Genomic DNA, 23,366 nt, shown 5'->3' with positions numbered 1-23,366 from the left:
TTGGGAGACACAGTGGCCAGCCTCAGGGGGTGCTTCACGCAGCTCAGCCTGCTGGTGCTGGACATGTCTCTCACCAAAATACTGCCTGAGGTCTGGGCATGCACTAGAAACCTCTAGACCATTTTCTTGTTCCATTCATGGTAATAGGTCTGTAAGAGACAGCATCTATGTGATAGACACTTTCCCATTAATTATCATTTGTTAAGGAGCAGTCTTCATATGTGTGTCCATCATTACCCCGTTTTCACCCATGGAGAGATAAAGGGTAAGGGGAGTTGAGTAACTTGTCAGAGATCTTACACTGATAAATTACAAAGCTGTAATTGGGAATCTTGAGTCTCTATGGCTGAAACAGGATTCTGTCCTGCCCATGGCTCCAAAGATGTTGCTTCTTGTCTGCTTCCAAAAAAGAATGGAAACTTTAGCCAGTATGGTAAGAATAGGGTAAATGGAGGAGGAGAAAAGAAAGTAGGAGCATTCCGGCATACTGTTGAGGGAGTTGCCAGTCACAGAGGTGTAGAATCAGGACATGGAAACTTCTCCAGGAAGTGATATGCTAATAACAGGAGATGAACATGGGATAAGCAAGAGTGAGCTGTGTTTTAACTGCAGTGTCGGGCTGAGTTTAAACTGCATGCAAACACAGGTAAGAGGGCTAGGCATTCATAGTCGTCTGACACATACTTAAGTTCTCACTGATGGGAAATGCACACAAGGACAATCAACCTAATTTTAAAAAATGTTCCTTTACATTTACCTATGGAAACGTCAATAAAACAGAGGCATCTGATAACTTTGTTGAACATGATTTAGATTTGAGATGGAAGTGGTGTTTGACAACTTTATCAAACTCAGAATCCGCATAGTTGGAAGTCCCAGGAGAGAGAAATAAGAAAAGAGGAGAGAAAGAAAGTGATGATGGAAAAAGCAGATAAGGAGAGCAGAAGAAGAGGAAGAAGGAAGACAAACAGGAGGTTGATGGAAAGGGGAGACACACACATACACAGAGAGGCAGAGAAAGGAGAGACTGGCCTCTCGAGTGAGGTGGGAGTCCATTCCCTCTGCCGTCTGACTGCATGATGTTAGATCTGAGCAAGACCTTGGATGGCTTGACTTAGTGAGTTTATCTCAGAGTTTATCTCAGAGTTTATCTCAGAGTTTATCTCAGACCACAGAGTGAATATGACTGGTAAAGATGACAGATTGTATGCCATGTCGGATAAACTGTGCACTGGAGAGGAGAAATTAGAGAAGCTTAACAATACCTACCTGGATGTGTCTCAGCTGAGAATTACAAACAATGTCAGACAAGCTGTGTATGCTATGGCTTATGCCTTGGATCATCTAAGCATTTATTCCAGGGCATTACTGTGCAAATATTTCTGATATTCAGCCTTGGCAGGTAAGTTGTTGCTTGTTTTACTCTCATAATAGAGGTTGAGAGTCCTAAGAATTCATGCTATTGAAACTATCTATTTGCTTTTGTACTTAATAGACACAATTTTGTCACATGCCAACCTAACATAATGCCTTGCATGTGTGGCTTAAATGTGTATTTTAGTTTCTCTTTTGTTAACAGAGTTGTTATAAAATTTGTTGTGAATGATACAGCTACACCCTCCCCAACTCCACTCAGATCCAAAAACAAACAAAAATCCCAAACAAAAAAACCTGTTTTTTAAAAAGTTAATTTTTTTCTTCACATAGATGGCATTTCAAGAAAAGCATTCCAGGACTGAAAGTCTGACCTAGAGACCCCAGTTTCTCCTCGTCATTTTCCCACCACAATGTAGGGGCTTCACCTCTTAGTGTGGGATGGCTCTTAGGACCATCGATGTCGTGTCCACACTCTAATCAGCAGGAAGGATATAGTTTCACGTGTACATGTAACCTGTCACTTGAGGATCGTTTTGGGAAGTTACTAACCATTCTTATGTTCCATTGGCCAGAATTTAGGTCCATCAAACGTCAGGGGAAACTGGAAGGCCTGGAAGGCCCAGTCCATTGGAAGGTCTAGCATGCTTCTATCCTTCCATGCCCTGCTTTACCTGTAAAGGAGGAAGCAGGAGTGCCCTGTTGCTTTTTATTTCCCCATAGATTGCATATTGAGTTTATTTTTGTGTCTCCTTAGTCTTCAATCTGTAGATTTTTGTCCCCTGTTTTTTCATTACCTTGGCACTTCTGATAAGTACTAGTCAGTTATGTTTTGAATGTCTTTCTTGTTTGTCACATAATAGACTGAGGCTATGTCTTGTTTAGGAGAATTACCTGGGAGGATGTGTTGTCTTATTTATGCCTCCTGTCTTGATGTATGCAATATGATTATCGGTCGTTGTTGCTAATCAAAGTGATGAAATAAACCACACCACTTAATCAAAGTGACCAAATGAACCACACAACACCCAGGGGAATGAAGCTAAGCATTGCATACAGATAGAATTATGGACAATTGTGCCAGGGTGGTCGGTCGGTAGAAACCTTTGAAAATTTCCTTGCTTTGCTTTTCTGAAGATGAGAAAAAAATGTTTTTCCTCAGTGACACTGGCAAAAAATCATCTCTTCTGAATCCTGTTGTATATCCCATTTGGATAGCCAAGAACAGACAAATAAAAGAGAAAGAGGGAGAGATAAAGGGCAGAGAGCTGGGAAAGGTGATTGTAATAATTCTGACTTTGATGTTCTCAGTAAAATTTTAGGTAAATTACCTTCATCCCTTTGACTGAAATGGAGCCACAATACACTCTTTCTCCAGATCAGGAAATTAATGCTTCCTTCGTGTGTATCTTACTCAGGGTGACGGCATTTAGCCTAGCCAAAGTATGATTCCTAAGTATCAGATACCTTCATCCAGGCTCTTCTCATTAAGTTGTGGATCTTTCTGCTTCGTGGAGGGTTAACAACCGCTGAGGCCCTGTGGTTAGGAAATGGGAGCTTGCAGTAGGGTATTGACTCCGACCAGGGGCAGATCCCCGCGTAGGGTGACTCACTTTGTGTGAATCACTCAGCAAAGATCGAGGCAAGGGAAGGGAAGGGTCCTTGTCTGTAAGTCATTCTGAAGATACAGAGCCAGTTCCATTCATTGTTGACGCCCTTGGCCATGGCCTCTTCTGTTCATCCTTGTCCCTCAAGCATGAGCGGAACTTTAGGTTGCAGTGGCAGTGAATTCCCCAGTACTGCTAATTCCTTGATTTAGATTTCCTTTGCCTCAAATATTTTGTCAGACAAATTCCTACTAATCACTTTGAATCCAGCCCATTTGGTTACTTTCTGTGGTAACTCTTTCCAGTTTTCCTAAGGTAATTAACCTCTCTTACTCATACCCTTTTACCGAGTACCTGTTACAGTACCTTCTTGTCTAGGCTGTATTGGACTTAGTTTTGTAAAGTAAGGGAACAGAACTGCTGATCTTGCTGTCTCTTGTGAATGATGCACTGGAGCCTATCGGTGAAAACACCTAGAAGGAAAGTAAAACTTGTTATGGAAATTAGCCTCCCAGTGAGCACACAGCCGCTTATAACAAAGAAAGCAACATTTACTTGTGCCAGAATGGTGTCAGCCCCACAAGGCTGAGCACTGAGTGCCTTTTGTCATAAGCTTTTAATAGGGCCTGTGAACAAGCACGGAGATACTGAAGTGAAGGTTCAGCTGTTAGCCTTGAGCTGTCAAAACATTATGACACAGCTCCCGGCATTTTCTATCTGTTTAGTCGACATTTTATCTTGGTCTGGCGGTGAGAAGCCTCGTCCCCCTTGACTCACAGCAAGCTCATCTCTTTATGTCCTCTATGTGCCATGAGGGTGAGCCTGTTTTCCTGTGATCGTACATGCAAGCCTGCTTCTCTGCTTCAAAATATTCTCTTTTCTTTTCATGCAGATATTAGCAAATATTTGGCCTCGTTATGCTTTGTTTTTATTATTATCATTTTTAATTTTTATTTTTGATGATGATTACATGGTTGATCAGGGTGAGAAGGATCGAGGGTTAGGGAAAGTGGGTGAAATCATTGTATCCAAATTCTTTATTTTTTCTCGTCCCTGGAGGAAGGGGAGAAATAAAGCGGGAAGCCACATCCAGCCTCTCTAATGTTCCAGTACCCAGGGATGGGGAATCACCACCCATTATCATCCCAGGGTCCTGATGTATTTACATGTTCTGAGGGTTTTGACCAAGTGGTTTGGATAGTTCTGAAATGCTCTCAGTTTTGCCAATCCAATGGTGAGGCAACCATCCCAATGTCCATTGGCTAGGATAGTCAACTTCAAGTCTCCATTCACCCAGATTTTTGCTGTCATTGTTTGCTGGGGCAGTTATCTGATTTGCTCTGTTCTTCCTCTGCAACAGTAGCAAATGAGCTGCCATATTCTCCATGAGCATCAGGTTCTATGTCCACTGCTCCACCTTTTCCACTCTCAGGCAGGTCCAAAGACCAGGGACAGGTGACCAGTGCCCCCCTGGATCCCCCACCATCGGGGCTCATGAACCCAGCACACACCTCGCATGTGGGATCAAGGACCCAGGTCAGGTGACCTGAGCCCCACTGAATCCCCCACCCCTAGGGCTCACAAACCTGTCACCCAGGAACCAAGCCAGGTGATCAGAGCCCTGTGAGATCCACCACCTCTGGGACTCACCAACCTGGCTCCCACCTCGCAGGGATGCCCAGGACCCAAGCCAGGTGACCAGAGCCCTGCGAGATCCACCACCTCTGGGGCTCACGAACCTGGCTCCCACTGACCCCAGGCTAGCATGGCATGCCTTACCTTAGCATCTACAACACTGGCTGGCATTGTGGCCTGACCTGGCCCCACCTGCACCCTGTCCTGGTTCTGATCTGCCAGTGGATGTTACGAACTGGCCCATCCTGGCCCACTCCCAGACCTGACCCACATGTGTATTGGCAGACACTGTAAGCTGACATTGTCTGGGCTGCTCCTTGCCTTGATTCTTGCACTCACTTGCAGGGACTGAGTCCCTATAAAGATGAGCTCCTCTGTTGGGTTCCCCCCCAGTGGTAGATCTTGCACACTCCAGTGGATCCTTGCCCAGGTTGATTTTGTCCACCTCTTGTCCTGGCAGTAACAATGGCCTTGTTCAACCGACCCACACCCATTCTGGTTCTAGTTGTTGAATGTTACACTCCATCCACACCTGGTCTGTACCTAGACATAGCTTCACACGGTTTAGTGGGATAAAATACAGCCCAGCTCATTTTACTCCCACCATGGTGCTTACTAGTACCATTGTGTGCTGGAATGTTGCCCAGTCTGTCACTCCCTAGACCCAGGGCACACTCACTGAGGGAAGCTATAGCCATGTCCAGCCCAGCCTGCTGCCCTCAGTCTGGCTCTCGTGCTCACCAGCGGTAATCCCAACCCAGAGGGGGCATCCCCTTAGCTCCCCAGGCAGGCCTGTCCCATCCACAGTTCTTGGGCTTGCCAATGGAGATTTCAGTTCCGCAGGTGTGAGCCCACATATCCCCTACAGATTCTGCCTCAAGACCTGATTCTCTCATGTGCTAGTTTTTATCATGGTCCATCCTAAATAAACTCTTCCCCTGATCTGACTCTCACCGGTGGTAACTGTGATCTTGCTCTGTCTGGTAGGCTCCCGCCTTAACTTTAGTGTGTGCCAGTGAGTGGTGCTCAGTGATGGTCGATGCTAACTACCATAGCTCAGATCTCCCGCGTGTGCTGGTGCTTCAGACTGACTGTTAAAGGTCTTCTCATCTCCCTTACCCCCTAAACCACTCAGACTCAGTACTCTTGCTTACCTGAACGTACAGTGGCCTTGTCCATTGATGTCCCTCAGTATTCATTCCTCTCCTGGACATGAACCCTGAGGTTCCCCACTCAGCCCCACTTGTGCCATAGCCCATACCTCATGTAAGCCCATACATTCAAGTTCCCAGGACTTGTGGCCATTGTTAGGCCCGAGAGGAAGTAAGTTCAAGGTGACTCCTGGCAGGCCCAATCTGGAGCCACCTCTGTTGCTGCCAGCTGGGTGGAAGCAAGAGGACCCTAAGCAGTGCCCCCAAAACCACTCGCTGCTCCTGCAGAGCAAGTGGGATCAAGATGACTCAATGCAGGCTCAACCCTCACTAGGCGTTAGTAGAAACCAGTATTACCTAATAGGAATCTCCAACCATGTGCATACATAGTATTACCTGCTAACAATATATAAGCCATGTGGAAACATAAAAATTATCCAATGGGTAAATTAAAAATAAAAATGAATGTATGAAATTAATTTTCATATACAAGATAACATTTTCATGTATGACCACATGAAAATGTGGTAATAATACAATCATATGAAGTCATTAATTAGTTTGCATTTTTGGACTAAGTTTTATAATCCTGTGTGTATTTTATGTTTACAATGTTTTTCAATTTGGCCAGTCACCTTTGAAGTTTTGTAATTGCCATAAGGCCAGCGGTTGTTAGACAAGACATATATCAAAATATAGAGGAAAATTAAAAAATCCCGTCTCCTGAATTAGATGTGACTGTAGGATTAATTTCTTCCTACAATTGTGCTCTGAAGAGAATTAAAATTTCACACATTGCTTCTGTCTGCCACTGCTTTGCTTTCTGGCTCATGTTTTATTTGAAGACAGTCATGTTCACAACCCATGATGGAAGGAAAATAAAATTTGACACAAATGGCGATGTGGTGGGATACTATGATATTCTAAATTGGCAACTAGATGATAATGAGACATTGCCTTTGTGAAGGTTGGACAATATGTCTTTACAAAGTCTAAGTATGAATTCATCATCAGCAATAATTCAGCAATATTTTGGAATACTGCATCATCAAAGGTTAGTTACCTTGATAACTTTTATATTTCGTGTGTTTGTAGAGAACAGCTTTTCCATATTATTTTAGAAATTATTGAGTATAAACACCTAGAATTTGCCATTTCAAGTAAATTGTCCTAAGGTTGACTTCATGAAAAAATGAAACTTTAATTTTATTTTGGTGTAAAAATTTTCAAGATTTTTGCATATTTCTTTGTAGTGCATATTTTCCAAAGTTTAAAAAAATTTCTTAAGCAGCACATATATATATATATTTTACATTTTATTATTTTATTATCATTTTATGATATAGTTCCATAGGCTCCTGGCATTTTCCTTATCCCCTCCCCAATTCCCTCCCCCCACCTGGTTCCTCTGTATCATTGCTAAAATATAGTTCTTCATACACAGTCATATGGTCATCATTGCGGGCATGGACAATGGCAGAGAGTCCAGTGTCCTATTGTCAGGATATAGTGGACAGTTTCATTGTAAGCCCATCTTTGTCTGGAAGTAGAAATCCTCACATCTGGATGTTAGTCTCCATTTCACAGCTACTGTACATCCCCTTAAATGAAAAGTCATAATACAAAATCAACAATAGAAAGAAAAATACAAATTTAGAACACCATGAAGTTAAATGACATGTCACTGGATATGACAGTCTCCATTACATAGCTACTATACATCCCCTTAAATGAAAAGCCACAAAACAAAATCAACATCAGGGAGAAAAAAGAAATTAACAACACCATAAAGTTAAATAACATGCTACTAAACGACAAGCGTGTAGCTGAAGAAATGAAAATCAACCTTCTTGAAGAAAATGATCTACTGTATGACCTATGAGTCATTGAACGATTTAATCAGAAGAAAGTGTTTTGAAGAGATGAAACTAACAGAACACATCATGATATAGTTTCCACTGATTTTTGTTGGTGAAGTGTGTCTCTTCTGGACAAAAGATAGATGAGTTTTGCTTTTTAATCCAGTCTACTAATCTATGAGGTTTGATTAAGCTTAAACCATTTACATTCAGAGTTTAATATGTATGGGTGTTACGTTGGTCCTGTCATTTTAGGAATGGGTTGTTCATTGGTTTAGTCTTCTGTTGTCATTTTACTGGGATGTTCTTCCCATTTGCCTTTGGTTTTGGTGGGTGCTATTCCTCTTCTCTGTCAAGAGAACTTCTTGAAGTATCATTTGTAGGGCAGGCTTGGAAGAGGCAAATTCTTTTAACTTTTCTTCACTGTGGAAGAATTTTATTTCATTTTCAAAGACGAAAGTTTTGCTGGATATGTTATCCTAGGCCGACAATTTTTTTCTTTTAGAATCTGGAATGTATCATTCCATTCTCTTCTTGCCTGTAGAGTTTCCTGTGAGAGATCTCCTGTGAGTTTAATTGGCATTCCTTTATATGTCAATTGATTTTTTTCAGGTGCACATTTAAGGATCTTTTCCTTATGATCAATTGAAGAGAGCTTGATTATCATGTGTCTTGGTGAAGATCACTTTTGGTCAAGCCTATTGGGAGTTCTATGCCCCTCCTGGATCTTGTTTCCCAATTCTTTCCCTAGATTAGGGAAATTTTTCTTTATTATTTCATTAAATATATTTGTAAATCCAGCTTCTCTTTCTGCACCTTCTGGGACTCCCATAACTCTTAGATTTGGCCTCTTAATAGTGTCTTTCAATTCTTGAATACCTTTTTTGGCATGATCCAGCTCTGCTTCCAGCTTTTTGTTTGCTTCCCCCTGATGACAGGAAATATCTTCCAATTCTGAGATTCTTTCTTCTGCTTGCTTCATTCTATTTTGGAGACTCTCCATTGTAGTTTTAATTTGCTCTACTGTGTTCTTAATTTCTGATATATCAGCCTTGATTTGCTTTATTGCTTCCTGAAATTCTTTGAACTCTTGTATGTGTTTCTCATTTTTGATCAGAAGCTTTAAAATGAGTCTTATGGATTCTGTATGCCCCATTTTCTCATATCTTCCTCAGTTAACTCTGAGGTTGGCATAGGGTTTTGCTCCTTTGCAGGGGAGTTTTCAGTAATATTCGTTGTGCCATTATCTCTTCTTTTGCTCTTGGTCACTGTACTTCTGGTTAGCAGAGTCTTCTCCTTGGGGCAAGTTTCTAAGCTGTGTCACCCACAGGTCTACAATGCGATTTTACTTACTGCAGTTGGTACACGACACTTTGCTTGCAGCCAATTGTGCCACTTCCTCCAGCGAGTTCCAGGTGTGGGTTCTTATGCCAGATTTCCACAGCACATATAGTTTTTATATATACTTTCAGAACTCTCAATTTTGCAGGTTTTATTTGCTTATAATTATTTATTTAATTATTTAATTTGTTATATGATTTTTTACGTAGTTGATTAGGGTGCGAAAGGTCAAGAGCTGGAGGAAAGTGGATAAGAACATTGTTTCCATATTCTGTTTTTTTCCTTCCTGTTTCTAGGGGAAGCGGGCAGATAGGGGAGAAGCCACACCCAGCCTCCCAACCATTCCAGGGTCCCCGATGTGGGACACACTCTGAGGGCACTGCTCAAGTGGTTTTGATAGTTCAGCAGTTCTGAATTGCTGCTGATCCCACCACTCCAAGCATGACAAAATCTCCCCTGAATTCATTGGCTAACTTAGTCCACCTTAGAGTCTCCATTTTCCCAGATATTCACTGCCAATGCTTGGCTGGGGTAGTTACCAATTGGTTCTGTCCTCTGTTATGGTATCATGTGTCCTCTGCAGGTTCTAATATCCCATCGTATTCTCCATGTGCATCTGGATATGCTGTCTACTGTTCTGCCTAAGCCATTAAAGAGGCTCAGCTTTGACATGTGCGCTTCACGGTCAGACCATGGAACCTTCAATTCTCTCCATGGCTGGAGTTCTGAGTCCAGCGATTCAGTTGGGGGAATCCCCAAAGTAACCTCGTTTGAGATGATCTTGGTTCTTGTGTGTGCTTGCCAATACAGGGTCTGGCACAGTATGTAGCGCCAATCAGTTTAAGTGCACACTAGTGGTTGTAATTGCTGGATCAGTTCTGTCTCCAGTCCTGTCTTATATGCAAACTAATGGGTGTCGGAACCCAGTCCAATCCTGCCCACCACACACTCAGCCTTCACACAAACCAGTGGGAGCTGCGGCCTAGTCAGAGTGACCTGCAATAACCTCCACCAGGCCAACCCCCTGCACTGGCTCCTGTGCTTGCCAGTATGTACAACAGACTGGTCCAGTCTGTCCCACATCCCATTCAGCTCTCATAGATGCCAATGGGCATTGAAGCCTAGTTCATCCCAACCAACCCCACTATCCAGTCCATAGACATACTGGCAGGTGTCACCATCTCTCTGGCCACACCTGCCCCTAGTCCTGGTTCTTATGCTAACCAGTCAGAGTGGCATCCTAAGAGGGAGGTACCCAGTGTTTCCCTGGTAGACCCAGTCCCACTCCCAGATCTTGCACTCTGCAGGTAGTTCTGCAGTTTAACTTGGCAGAATTTGCCCCTCATGTCAGCATCTGCCAGCTGATGCTGCAGCAAAGCCCAACCCTTCCACACCCACTCTGGCTTATGCATGCACCAGCAGGAATAGTCAACCCAGTCTGGCTTTCCCCAGATCCAGCTCACATGCAGGCCAACAGCTTTTGTAGGTTTGCCCAGCATGGTCTGCTCCTGATCCCAGCTCACACGCTCACCAGTGCAAACAGTAACCTAGCAGTGAATCTCCCTCAGTCCCCCTACCAGGTTCACTCACTCTCCACTGGGTCTCAGGTGTGTTGATTGCGTACAGCAGCCCAGCCTGTTATGGCCTGTTTTACCTCGCCATTTGCCAGTGGGTACTGTAGCCTTGCTGGGTTCTGTGCTGCCCCCAGTTCTAGATCATGCTGGTGGGAACGAAAGCCTAACCTAGCCCAGGCAGCCCCCAGTCCCAGCCCTAATGTGGACTAGCTGGGTTGTGGCCTGACCTGGCACGAACCACACACCATTCTGGCTCTCGGATTTGCCAGCAGGTGATATGAAGTGGCTTAGTCTAGCTCACTCTCAGACCTGAGCCAAATGTGTGCCAGTGGGTATCATTATCTGGCCTGTCTGGGCTACTCCCTGTGTTGATTCTTTACTCACCTTCAGGGACTGTGTCCCAAGAGAAGAGTTGCCAAGCTCCTCCATCAGAACCTCTCCCAATGCCAGATCTCTTGCACACTGGTGGGTCCATGGGCCAGGCATACTTAGTCAACCTCCTGTCCCAGCAGGAACAGTGTCCTTTCCTGACCAGCCTTTACCATTTCTGGTTCTAGTTGTTGGATGCTACAGCCCAGCCAAGCCTGGTTCCTAGCCAGACACAGCTCACACATGGCTCATCAGGGACAGAGACCTAGTCCAGCCCATCATATACCTACCCTGGTTCTCATGAGCACTAATGGGTCTAGCCCAGTCTAGCCCAGTCTGAAGTCTAGCCCAGTCTGGCACATCCAAGATCCAGTCCACATCCATGACTAGGGAAACTGCAGCCACGTCCAGATCAGACCTCAGTCCCCACTACAGCCCTCGTGCTCACCAGTTGGAACAACAAATCAGCCAGGGCATCTCCTTAGCTCTCAAACCAGGTCTGTTTCCCAGCCACAAATGTTGTGCATGCCAGTGGTTACTCCGACCCAGCTTGGCATAACCTCCCCCCTCCCCCCATCTTGGCCTTTGCTGTCGGGTGCTACAACCTGGCCTGGCCTGGCCAGCCACCAGTCCCAGCTCTCGCTGGTGGGTGCTGCAACCTGGACCTGTTCAGTGTGCTCCCATCCCTGGCTCATGTAAACCAGTAGGTGTGATAACCTAGCCTGACATGACCTATACTCTAGCTTAGTTTTTGCACTTGCCAGTGGGCTAAGGTCGACTTGGTCCTGCCCGATCCACCCTTTTCCAAAACCAACCTACACACTTTCCAGCAGATAGAGCTACCTTGCCCAGCCTGCCCAACACCCAGGCCTGGACCACATGCTCACCAATGGGAACTGTGGCCCACCAGGGGAGTTTCCCAAGGTCTCTCGTTAGTCCCAATCCCAGACCCAGATCTCATGCATGCCAGCAGTTGCCAGACCCCCACGCAACACAGCCTGCCCTCTCTGTCCTGGCCGTTGCATGGGCTAGTAGATGATGCGGCCCATGTTGCCCCACACTCTGTTTTAGGGTGCCCATGCAGGTGCTGCAGCCTGGACCTGGCCAGCCTGTTCCCAGCCCCAGTATCTTTGAGTGTTAGCAGGTTCCATTGTCATGCCTAACTCAGCCCCTCAGCACCCCAAGTCTTAAGCTAGCCAGTGGGACTTGTGATTGCACAAGGTTAGGCCCACATATCCCCTACAGAATCTACCCTTGGACCTGGTTCTCTTGTGTGCTGATTAGTGTCATGGCCCTGCCTAAATTGGCTCATCCCCTGTTCTGACACTCACTGTCAGGTACTTGGATCTGGCCTTGCCAGACCAGTCCCCAGCCCTGGCTTTTGTGTGGGCTGGCATGTGGTGGTCAGCACTGATCCATGCTAACAAGCCCAGCTCAGGTCTCCCATGTGAGTTGGTCCGTTGATCTGACCCATAAACGTCTTCCAGTTTTTCCCCTCCAAAATACCAGGTCTCAGTCCCCTTGTTTACTTGTAAGTACTGTGGTCTTATCTTTGGGAGTCCCTCAGGAGCCCTTCCTCACCTCTAACATACTCCCACAGTGATCCTCCCTACCCTTTATCCCTTTGCTCCTTTTCCTCATCAATCCACAATCCTTGTGCCCAGGAGTGCATGGGTTCTCCAGGCCATGCTTTGGAAGCCCAGCGGGTGGTGTGCTGATCCAATGTTTTCCCCACCCATTAGAGTCCCAAGACCTTGGCACGTGTGCTGGTCTGGTGCCTTACCCTTCCACACACCCAAGATCCAGTCCTATTGACATTCTTTAGGCCTGGTCCACCAGTACACAAGGGCAGCAATGCTGACCTGGGGCTTTCCACTTCCCTCTCCTTGCCCAGGACCAAGCACATGGGAAATACCCAGGTTCACTCCACCTGCCTAGAGTTGAGTTCCCAGGACCCCACATGATCACTGGTGCTATACCCTTAGTCCTCCCCATGCCCACAAGCCCACATCCACAGACCCAGGGAGCCACTGGAGCTGAATGGTGGCAGGCCACCACCCCCTGGGCCCAGTGAACTGCCGGGGTGGCAATCTGGTTATAACTTTAAACATTGATTTTATTATTTTGCTTTTCAATTACTTCAGCCATACTTCGTTTGATCTGTCTCGTCTGTCTTCCATGTTCCATTTTCTTACTGTTTCCTGATCTCACTTTTATTTTCTTAGTTGTTTTCCTGCTTTCATTTGATATTCATTATTAAACTTTCAGTCAAATATATTGTTTTCTGAAGCTCTTGCAACTTCTGTCTTCACTTTTTTTTCTCACATTTTTTAATTTATTATTTTTAATTCATTAATTACATTGTATTATGTGACACAGTTTCATAGGTACTTGGGTTCTCCCCACCCCTCCCCAAACCCTCCCACCATGGTGGATTCCTCCACCTTGTTGCATAACCACAGCTCAAGTTCAGTTGAGATTCCCCCATTGCAAGCGTATACCAAACATAGAGTCCAGCATCTTATTGTCCAGTCAAGTTCAACGGCTTCTTAGGTATACCCTTTCTGGTCTGAAGTTCTGTCTTCACTTTTGTGATGGCTGTCTGTTCTTTAGTTTCTTGAGAAGATGAGCTTTTTTTCATTTCTAATTTTATGTCCATCTATGGTTTAAATTTTATATTTCTGCTTAAAAATTATTTTGTTCATGTCTAAGTGATTTAAATATATTTTTAATTCTTTTGAAATGTTACATTACAGTGATGCCCATCTGTACAATGGCGTATGTGTGTTTTTTTAGCTGTAATACTTTGATTTTCATTTTGTTTTCTTTATACTGTAGATGATAAAGAAGCACATTCGAATTTTGCTTAATTTTTAAAAAGCTTTATCTATTTTTAGTTGAAAGGCAGATTTACAGAGAGAAGCAGATGCAAAGAGAGTTTTTCCATCTGTTGGTTCACTTTCCAAAAGCAACAACAGTCAGCTGGGGTAGTCCGAAGCCAGGAGTCAGGAGCTCTTACAGGTCTCCCATGAGAAACAGGGTCCTGAGGTCTTGAGCTATCTTGGCCACACACATGGAGCTGGATCAGGAAGTAGAGCAGTTGGAGCACCAGCAACAGCCCATATGGGCTGCCAGTGCTACAGGTGGAGGACTAGCTGATTGAGCCACTATGTTGGCCCCAATTGCGCTTATTACTTATGGACAGGAGGTGGGTTTGGGTGTCTTGCAATTTCTTATTTCAGAAACACCTCTGTCAGTACAGAAATGCAGTTTCTACAAAGGTGAGGTAAGGAAGGGTTAATGTGGTTTTGATTTTACGATTCATCCTTGTTTCTGTAAGATCCTTAACTTTTCCCTCTCACTTTTTTTAAACCACATCTCAAGAAAGGTATTTTGTTGTGGGTGAGGTAATATTAGTTTTTTTTTTTTTTTGGCTACAGTTCTTGTGACATACAAAGTGATAAAATTTACTTAAACTGTGAGAAAATGAACATACACACACATGAAGATGGGTTTCCCCACACAAAGAAATGCCTGCTGCGAGTGGGCGGTGGGCCAGAAGACTTCCCTGAAAGAAGATGGGGTGCCGCTGTGCTGTCAGACCTATGAGGGCTGTTTAAAAGGATTTGTTTCTTGATTTGAAAGAGTGATGCATACACACAGAGAGAGCTAGAGATGGAGAGCCTTCTACCTGTTGATTCGTTCCCCAAATGGCCACAACAACTGGGGCTTGACCGGGCTAAAGTCAGGAACCAGGAATTCCCGTTCTCATTTCCCTCGTGGGTAGCAAAGCTGCAGCACTTGGCCACCTTTTTCTGCGTTTCCAAGTACATTTGTTGGGAGCCGGATTGAAAGTAGAGTAGCTGGGACTCAAATCAACACTCTGGTATGGGCTGCAGGTTGGACTTAGCCTGCTGTACAGCAACCCCGGCCTCCCTATGAGATCCTTCTGTCAGACACTTGCTCTTGGCTTTCGTGGGTAGCAGTAAACGTGTATAGAACTGCACACACTCACCAATACTTCCACACCTGCACACCTGCACACGGTTTCTCCCTTTGTTGGCCCATCTCATGAGATAAGTGGGGCTTGAGATGCCACCTAAGAGCACACTGCTTTCCATTAAAAGGGATATATTATTGCTTGCATATATTAAGTTCCTAGAATATTTGTTCTACCCAAAACGACGGAAAATAGTAAAAAATGCGGTAGTATGTTAACACTCCAATAATGTCTCTTTATAATAACTCAAAAAAATTTAATTGCAGAACATTTAAAAAATTACTTATGCCAGGATTTCCCTCAGGTGCAAATAAGAGGATCACCTCAAGGGAAATGAAATATTCATGGCAAAGGCTCGCTCTCATTTTATAAATAACCCATGTCTGCTTTGGTGTCCTATAATGGTTTGCTTTTCATTATTTCTATTTCATATCTCTAAGAAGCTTTCAATATAGAAAGAATGTAAATTAAGATGAATAATAAAATTTTCGGGTATTTATTACAACCCCATAAGCTATTTATTTATTTATTTATTTATTTTTTAAAGATTTATTTTTATTACAAAGTCAGATATACACAGAGGAGGAGAGACAGAGAGGAAGATCTTCCGTCCGATGATTCACTCCCCAAGTGAGCCGCAATGGGCCGGTGCGCCGATCCGATGCCGGGAACCTGGAACCTCTTCCGGGTCTCCCACGCGGGTGCAGGGTCCCAATGCATTGGGCCGTCCTCTACTGCTTTCCCAGGCCACAAGCAGGGAGCTGGATGGGACGTGGAGCTGCCGGTATTAGAACCCGCGCCCATATGGGATCCCGGGGCTTTCAAGGTGAGGACTTTAGCCACTAGGCCACGCCGCCGGAGCTCCCCCATAAGCTGTTAACCGGAAATGTCCTATGATCCCAAATTTAAAAAGGTTGTTGCGTTACAATTGAAAATGGATTACACAATTGCAATTTATGGCTCTGAAAATTAAAGCAAAAGTTGAATTCCTTTAAAATAACATTTATAGCCACATTCTAATGTTGTTTCTTGCAGGAGTATAACATTCGGTTATGAATCAGTAATTAGGTTTTGTTTAAGGAAAATCCCCGCAACGGGTGTAACCATGCTCATATAACAATGCCAGAAGCTTTCTGATTGTGCTGCTGCCATTCCGGCTAGCTGTGGAACAGACCCTGGGCCAGCTCTGCTGCTGTGGAGCTGGCACCTCCAGTGAACATTGCACGGGTTCAAGATGAGGTGTTCTCTAATACCATAGGTTTAAAATGGCTCATTATAGATTAACTGAACATTCTTAGTTAATGTCATCAGCAGCAGCAGCAATAATTTTTCTTTTAAAAATTTTGTGTAATTATTAATTTGTTTTAATTTAGAATCAATGTGCCTTTTAAAGGAACACATATAAGAATAATACACAAGAGCTATATGTGTTTCTTAATAGAAAATTCAGTAGAATGTTTCAAATAGCAAATTTGATTTTAAGAATGCATAATATGAAGTTTTACTCTAATTATTGGATCTAAAGACGATACCTGTACTATTATATACTTAAAAAAAGATTTATTTATTTTTATTGGAAAGTCAGATTTACAGAGAGAAGCAGATACAGAAAGAAAGATCTTGCATCCACTGGCTCGCTCCCCAAGTGGCCGCAATGGCCGGAGCTGATCTGAAACCAGGAGCTTCCTCCGAGTCTCCCACGTGGGTGCAGGGTCCCAAGGCTCTCTTCGACTGCTTTCCCAGGCCACAAGCAGGCAGCTGGAAGGGAAGTACAGCGTCCGGGATAGAAACGGTGCCCATATGGAATCCTGGGCATGCATGGAGAGGACTTCAGCCACTAAGCTGCCATGCTGGGCTAAGCTGCACTGTTATGTACTTATATCAGGCCGGCCACTGAAGACTTCTGAGGTGTGGAACTTAGAGGACGAATCTCGCAAGAGATGGTTTAACTAGGAGTATTCCATATGTCAGCATAGTAGAAAACAAGTATTTGACAAAAGTTACTTATTTTATTTGGAAGACAGAGAAAGAGACATTGAGACAGACAGAGAAATCTTACATCTGATAATTTACTCCGCAAATGTCCACACCAGCTAGGTCTGCACAAGCCAAAGGCAGAAGCTTGGCATTCAATCTGGGTCTCTCGTGTGGTGGCAGGGATTCGAGTAATGGAGTCATCACTTGTTGCCTGCCATGGTGTGCATTAGCAAGCTGAATTTGAAGTGGAGTAGTAAGAACTCAAACTAAACACTCCAAATTGGGACTTGGTATCCTAAGCAGTGGCTAAACTACTGAACCTAACTTCCATCCCATAGCAATCTATCTGTCTTATCTTTTGAGTTAAAATTGTGGCTATATTTGTATAATGATTTCTCCAAAGGCAGTTTGTTACAAACTTACAAAACATTGACTATGAATTCAACTCGGTTAATGTCTTGACAAAAGGAAGTGCTTACAATTTGATGATTGAATCGCAGAGGAACTATTCACTAGCACAGCATTATATATGCATGCAACCTGGGGACGTGCATCAGTGCACCAGTAACAAACTCTCACATAGCAGAGCTAAAATTTCAGAGGGACATATCAGGAAGCAAGCAAGACAAATGCATAAATTGCATAGTGTACTGAAAGTGATATAATTGTTAGGTGGAAAAACAAAAGCTGGACACTGAGAGAGCGGAGTGCTGGGGGAGTGTAGTGGTGGAATTCCACAAAGTGTGGTCAGAGAAGGCCTCGCCACAGTGCCAGGTGAACAAAAATTTCAAAGGAAGCGTATGTAAGAATCATGTAGAAGAGAATTCTAGGCAGAAGGAACAGCAGCTTTCAACCCTGATGCGCAAATGTGCTTGGCGTTTTTGGGGGGGGGGGAACAAAGAGATCAATGTAGTTGGAAAAAGGGCAAGATGGAATGTAGGAAGGTAGGCGAGAGAAGGTCACGCAGGCCACTGCTGAGCACTGAGTGACCTTGCCCTTCACCCTGAGTGTAAAAGTAAGGCATGAAGCAGACTTGACAGGAGGCCATCATGATGCGACCTGAGGTTTGGAATATCATTGTGTTTGACATATAAATAGACTGAGGATGTGGGGGCAGAGGGCAAGACTAGAATCAGAGAAACTCTTACAAGACCATAAAACTCATTCAGAATAACCAAGGTTGCTGGGATCAGGAGAGATGGGATAGAGTTGGTGAGAAGAATTTTGATTCTGGATGTCATATAGGTACATGGCAATGTATTTGCTGATGGCTTGGACCTGATTGTGTCTTGATCCCTTAGAAGACTGTGTAAGGTGTGGTTTAAGTCACAAGTCTGATGGTAGGTTAGAAGAAGATCCCGGGTGAAGGAGAGAGTACCTCTAGGCAGGTGATAAAAATGGAAGCTATGGAAGGAGGAATAGTGTTCAGGGGATAGTTGAATTTGAGATGTTGAAGGAATCTCAAAGAAAGAACATGTTAGGAGACAAAAAAAAAAAAAAAAGGAATTTTGAGTACAGAATGAGATAAAGGTCCAGTGAGAAAGGTTAGCATTGAAGATTAAGATTTGGCAATTATTTTTTAGAGATGCAAGGTGAAGGTTTACAGAATGAAAGCCTGCCTTTACCTCAAGAGGTGGAAGCAGGGGGTCAAGGACCAAGTGCAAGAAAATGCCCACCATGATGAGGCAGAGAGAAACAGCATTAACAAAGTAAACAAAAGGGGGTCTGTGGAACCCAAGAAGTTTGCATTGCAGAGAGGAGTTGATCAAGGGTGTTCTCTCTTCTCCTCCCCTCTCCTTCCCTGCCTTCTCCTCCGCTACCATCCCCTCCTCTCCTCTACCCTGCCCTCTCCTCCCCTTTCCTTTCCATTCCATTTTCCTAAGGAAAAAAAAAGTTTAAGGTTATCAAGATGATTTTTAGGGTCATAGGTTATCCACAAGCGGGAACAGACTTGTCAGTTGTCCATGCTATGGGGCCTGGGCTGGATCTCCAACGTTTGAAAGAGATAGTTTTGGGGCTTGTGTTGTGCGACAGTAGGTTAAGCTTCTACCTGCAACACCAACATCCCATATTTGACTGTTGGTTCAAGTCTTGACTGCTCTCCTTCTGATTCAACACCCTACTAACTCACCTGCGAAATAATCAAGTATTTGTGTTCTTGTCACCTAGGTTGAAGACCTGTATTTCTGTTAGTTGGCTTCAGCCTGGTCTAGCCGCAGCAGCTGCAGCCATCTGGGGAGTGGACCAGCATGTAGAAGGTCTCTTTCTCTTTAACTGCATTCCAAATGAATGAATAAATGAATGAATATTTAAAAGCAACAGAAGAGCTAGTTTTACTTTTCTGGAACCAACCACAACATTGTCCTTTGGAAAAAGTTCTCTTTGTGTTGTCTTTTCTTTGAGTTTTATTTTTACCCAGATATCCTATGCGCTCAGCCACCCACCAAGTTTCCATGGAGATCTGTAGGGGAACTTTTTCAGTCCTGGGAGTAGCAGACACACAGTGCTTTCTTGTACCCATTGAATTTGTCTTTGCTAGATTCCCCACTCCATGTGTACTGAACTCTGTCCTCCTGGGACCTGGAAGGGGATTCGTCAAAGAGAACCCATCTGCTGCTTTGACTGCATTCCTTGTGCTGAAGGGCATGTGTCACGGACGGCAGGTAGAGACGGTTCATCTCCCTGGATATGAAAATACCATTTGATTAAGCATGTGTGGGCAAAGAGCAACCTTCTTTATAAATAGATCTCAACAACTTCTAACAAAAATCTCTATACTCCATCAAACCATTAGATTTTGTTTTGTATATATAGAACAATAGAGTATTGAATTTCAACTTTAAAGCTGCCACAGTTGAGAACAATTATGAATATACTGTGAAATTATTTGTTTCTGAAATTAAGCATCAAGCATCTTCATAATTGAAAAAAAGGTGACTTAAAATTCAAGATTTTCCTGAATTTTTTCCAATTTCAAATTGTAAGATCTGGAATTTCATTGCTAGGCCAACTGTCTTAATCTGGAAAGTGCCAGATTTGAAATTTCATGAGTAGTTCAACAGCCTAATATGTATTTCAAAGTTGCCATATTGGCATACTAACCACTCAGTTGAAGGTTTCACTGGTGTCCTACAGCTTAGGACGATGGGACAGGCTGGGTTGAGGCTGTAAATAGGACAGATGAGTTCTGCAAACAGTGCTTACGCATTGTCCACAGCTGTGGCTGAACAACTGCTCTTCATGGCCATCATTGCACAGGGTAGGCCGAGGGAAAACACTGCCATTTTAACAAGCCTGGTCCCTGTCTTAATCCTCTTGATTGCTTCATGGCAATAGCTTTCATTTTATTGTATTTTTCCCCCTCACATATGAATTTGTTTTTTGTGTGTTTATGGTGGCACATGTTTCCCTTTTCAAAAGGGTAGTTGGGGGCCAGGCACAGTAGCCGATCTGCTAAAGTCCTCACCTTGAACATCACAAGATCTCATATGGGCACCGGTTCTAATCCTGGCAGCCCTGCTTCCCATTCAGCTCCCTGCTTTTGGCCTGGGAAAGCAGTTGAGGACAGCCCAAAGCTTCGGGACCCTGTACCTGTGTGGGAGACCCTGATGAAGCTCCTGGCTCCTTGCTATGGATCTGCTCAGCTCCAGCAGTTGTAGCCACTTGGGGAGTGAATCAATGCATGGAAGATCTTCCTCTGTCTCTTCTCAGCATATCTGCCTTTCCAATACAAATAAATAAATCTTAAAAAAAAAAAAATCGGAGCAGAAAGCTGTGTTGCTGGAAAAGGTGCTGGTGGAAGCAGTGAAATTGACAAGAAAGACTAAGTTTCTGCAGGGGAACCTGATTCTCCCACTGGAGCAATCCCTGTACTTTCAGGCCGTTTTTACTCTCTTGAGACCTTGTATGTATTCTGTGTGAAAGGATTTTCAATGCGTCCTTGTTCTGTAGGTCCTTCCTTGACTGCTCTGGGCTATTCACAATGGAGAGGAACAACTGAGTTACTTACAGTCACGTCTCTGCTTTTTGTTTAATAGGCCAAAGGGAATGTGAACGGTGTGGTGAAGACTACTGGTCCAGTGCACAGAAGAGTGAGTGTGTTCTCAAAGAGGTGGAGTTCCTTGCTTATGATGAGGCCCTGGGATTCACGCTGGTCATTCTCTCCATCTTTGGGGCACTTGTGGCCTTAGTAGTCATGGTTGTGTATGTGATGTACAGGCACACTCCACTGGTGAAGGCCAATGGCCGGGACCTGAGCTTTCTCATTCAGGCTTCTCTTATCATTATAGTGTTGTCATCCATACTTTTTGTTGGAAAGCCATATGACTGGTCCTGCATGGCTCGGCAGGTCACTCTAGCACTGGGCTTTTCTCTTTGCCTAGCTTGTATTCTTGGGAAGACCATTTCATTATTTTTAGCCTATAGAATTTCCAAGTCCAAAACTCGGCTTATATCCATACGCCCCATTTTTCTAAAAATCATTGTGCTGATCTCTGTCTTAGCTGAGATTGACATCTGCACAGCTTACTTGGTGTTGGAACCCCCAAGGGTATACAAGAACATGGAATCTCAAAATATAAAGATCATTCTGGAGTGCAATGAGGGCTCTATAGAATTTTTATGCTCAATGTTTGGGGTTGATGTCTTCCTGGCCTTGCTTTGCTTTCTGACGACCTTTGTGGCCAGATAATTACTATGAAGGAAAATGCATCACGTTTGGGATGCTTGTGTTTTTTATTGTCTGGATATCTTTTGTCCCTGCTTCTTTGAGCACCAAAGGCAAATTCAAAGCGGCTGTGGAAATATTTGCAATCTTGGCATCCAGCTATGGTTTGTTGGGTTGTATATTTGCTCCCAAGTGCTTCATTATTCTGCTGAGGCCAAAGAGGAACACGGACGACACTGTTGGTGGAAAGGTCCCCATCATAGACAGGAGCATACAACTGATGTCAGCCAGGAGGAAGCTTTTATCCCAACCATGAAGACTCCTAGATCCTCACCAAGGACTATCAGTATGAGCACCGAGGACTACATCCCTACTGACAAGGAGACCACGGGGAAATGGAGTGCCTTCGGAGACCAAGAACTCTGAGGTCACCCACCCCCATTTGGACCTACCGTGTGGGATGGAAGAAGCCCAAATCCTGCCTTGCAGGATCCAAGGTCATCGAACAACAACCAGGATCCCTGAGCGGTCCGCAGAAACAGAAGAACAGTAAACTTCCTTCGGGACTAGGGAGAGGAGCTTTCTCTGGTCCTTACCTGCTTCCAATTTTGGGTCCCCACCCCCTCTCGTAATAACCATCAGGAGCGCTCCAGAAACCCCTCAAAACTAACAAACAAACAAAACTAGAATAGATAGAGAACAACAAGGAAAGCTTAGAACCAGACAGGAAACGGTCAGCGGGTATGCACTTATAACTCACTGGGTGGGACACAAAGATTAGTTACTCCTCATTGGGGTATGGAAGATTTCTCTGCACACCCCTCCTAAACATGCTCACCTATACTGTTGACATATATCCTGTTAGAATTATAGAGTTAAGGCCACCTGAAAAGCAGCCAGGTTCAGTGAAAACATGCTTCAATGCTATAAACTGCTAAATACTAAAATTAAAATAGGCATGAGACAGCTGAATAGCCATCTAAGCCATTTTAACGTGTGTAGAACACGGCTGAATGTAAACCAAAATTGAAATGTCTATGAAGAAGTCACAGGTTGTGGTTGAGAACCTGCATTTTCCTATTAACATATTGGTTAATCAATACCATATCAATTAATGCCATAATGTTGTAAATGGTTGAAAATATTATGTTGGGGCTTTTAATTGATTGGGATGATACTCTGCCGGCACTACCTTCAGACCAGAGATGGTCTCACCAAGAAACAAACCATTGAACTTACCAGGACAATAAGATGCTGGACTTTACGCTTGGTAAATACCTCCAATGAAAGAATCTCAACTGAATTTGAACTATGGAAATGCAAAAAGGTGGAGCAATCCACCGGGGGGGGGGGGAGGGGGTGGGGAGGGGCGGGGGGAATCCCAGTGCATAAAAAAATGTATCACATAATGCAATGTAATTAATTAAAAAAAATGAAATGCAAGAAAAAAAGTAAAAAAGAAAAAAAACCAACAACTGACATCAGCGTCTGTGAGCAGTGAGCCTAACACCACCACCGAGTCAACTGTTATGGATGGCTGAGTTTGTAAGTCACGTGTGTCCTTTCAGGCTGCAATGGTGACATTTCCAACATATTTTTTCAAGTTGTTCCTCCAGCAGCTGCCTGCCACTCTGGGGTCATCTTGATGATAGTATTCTGGTGGTGTAGTCTTAGCATGTTTATGAATACTCATATTATAGGATGCACATGAGTTACAAGATTATTTACCCTTGAAATTTTAAACTATTTAAACATTTTAAAATACTTTTGAAAGTAGAGGATGTGATAGGCACGAGTTAGAAAATTTTGGGCA

At 43.9% G+C, this 23,366-nt stretch overlaps 1 protein-coding gene across 1 annotated transcript; it reads left to right on the top strand.

The window, feature by feature from the left end:
* The first annotated feature begins 342 nt into the window (after nt 1-342).
* On the top strand, nt 343-23,094 carry LOC131479775 (vomeronasal type-2 receptor 1-like). Its single transcript, XM_058661154.1, is given in 10 exon segments — nt 343-433; nt 1,157-1,348; nt 1,562-1,583; nt 3,707-3,722; nt 6,544-6,712; nt 6,715-6,821; nt 19,427-19,550; nt 20,925-21,567; nt 21,569-21,824; nt 23,023-23,094. Coding segments are annotated over 10 exon segments (1,692 nt in total).
* The last annotated feature ends 272 nt before the right edge of the window (nt 23,095-23,366 follow it).

The sequence above is a fragment of the Ochotona princeps genome, chromosome 3, assembly GCF_030435755.1.
Source record: "Ochotona princeps isolate mOchPri1 chromosome 3, mOchPri1.hap1, whole genome shotgun sequence".
NCBI lineage: Eukaryota > Metazoa > Chordata > Mammalia > Lagomorpha > Ochotonidae > Ochotona > Ochotona princeps.
This window is presented reverse-complemented; position numbering and strand designations above follow the sequence as displayed.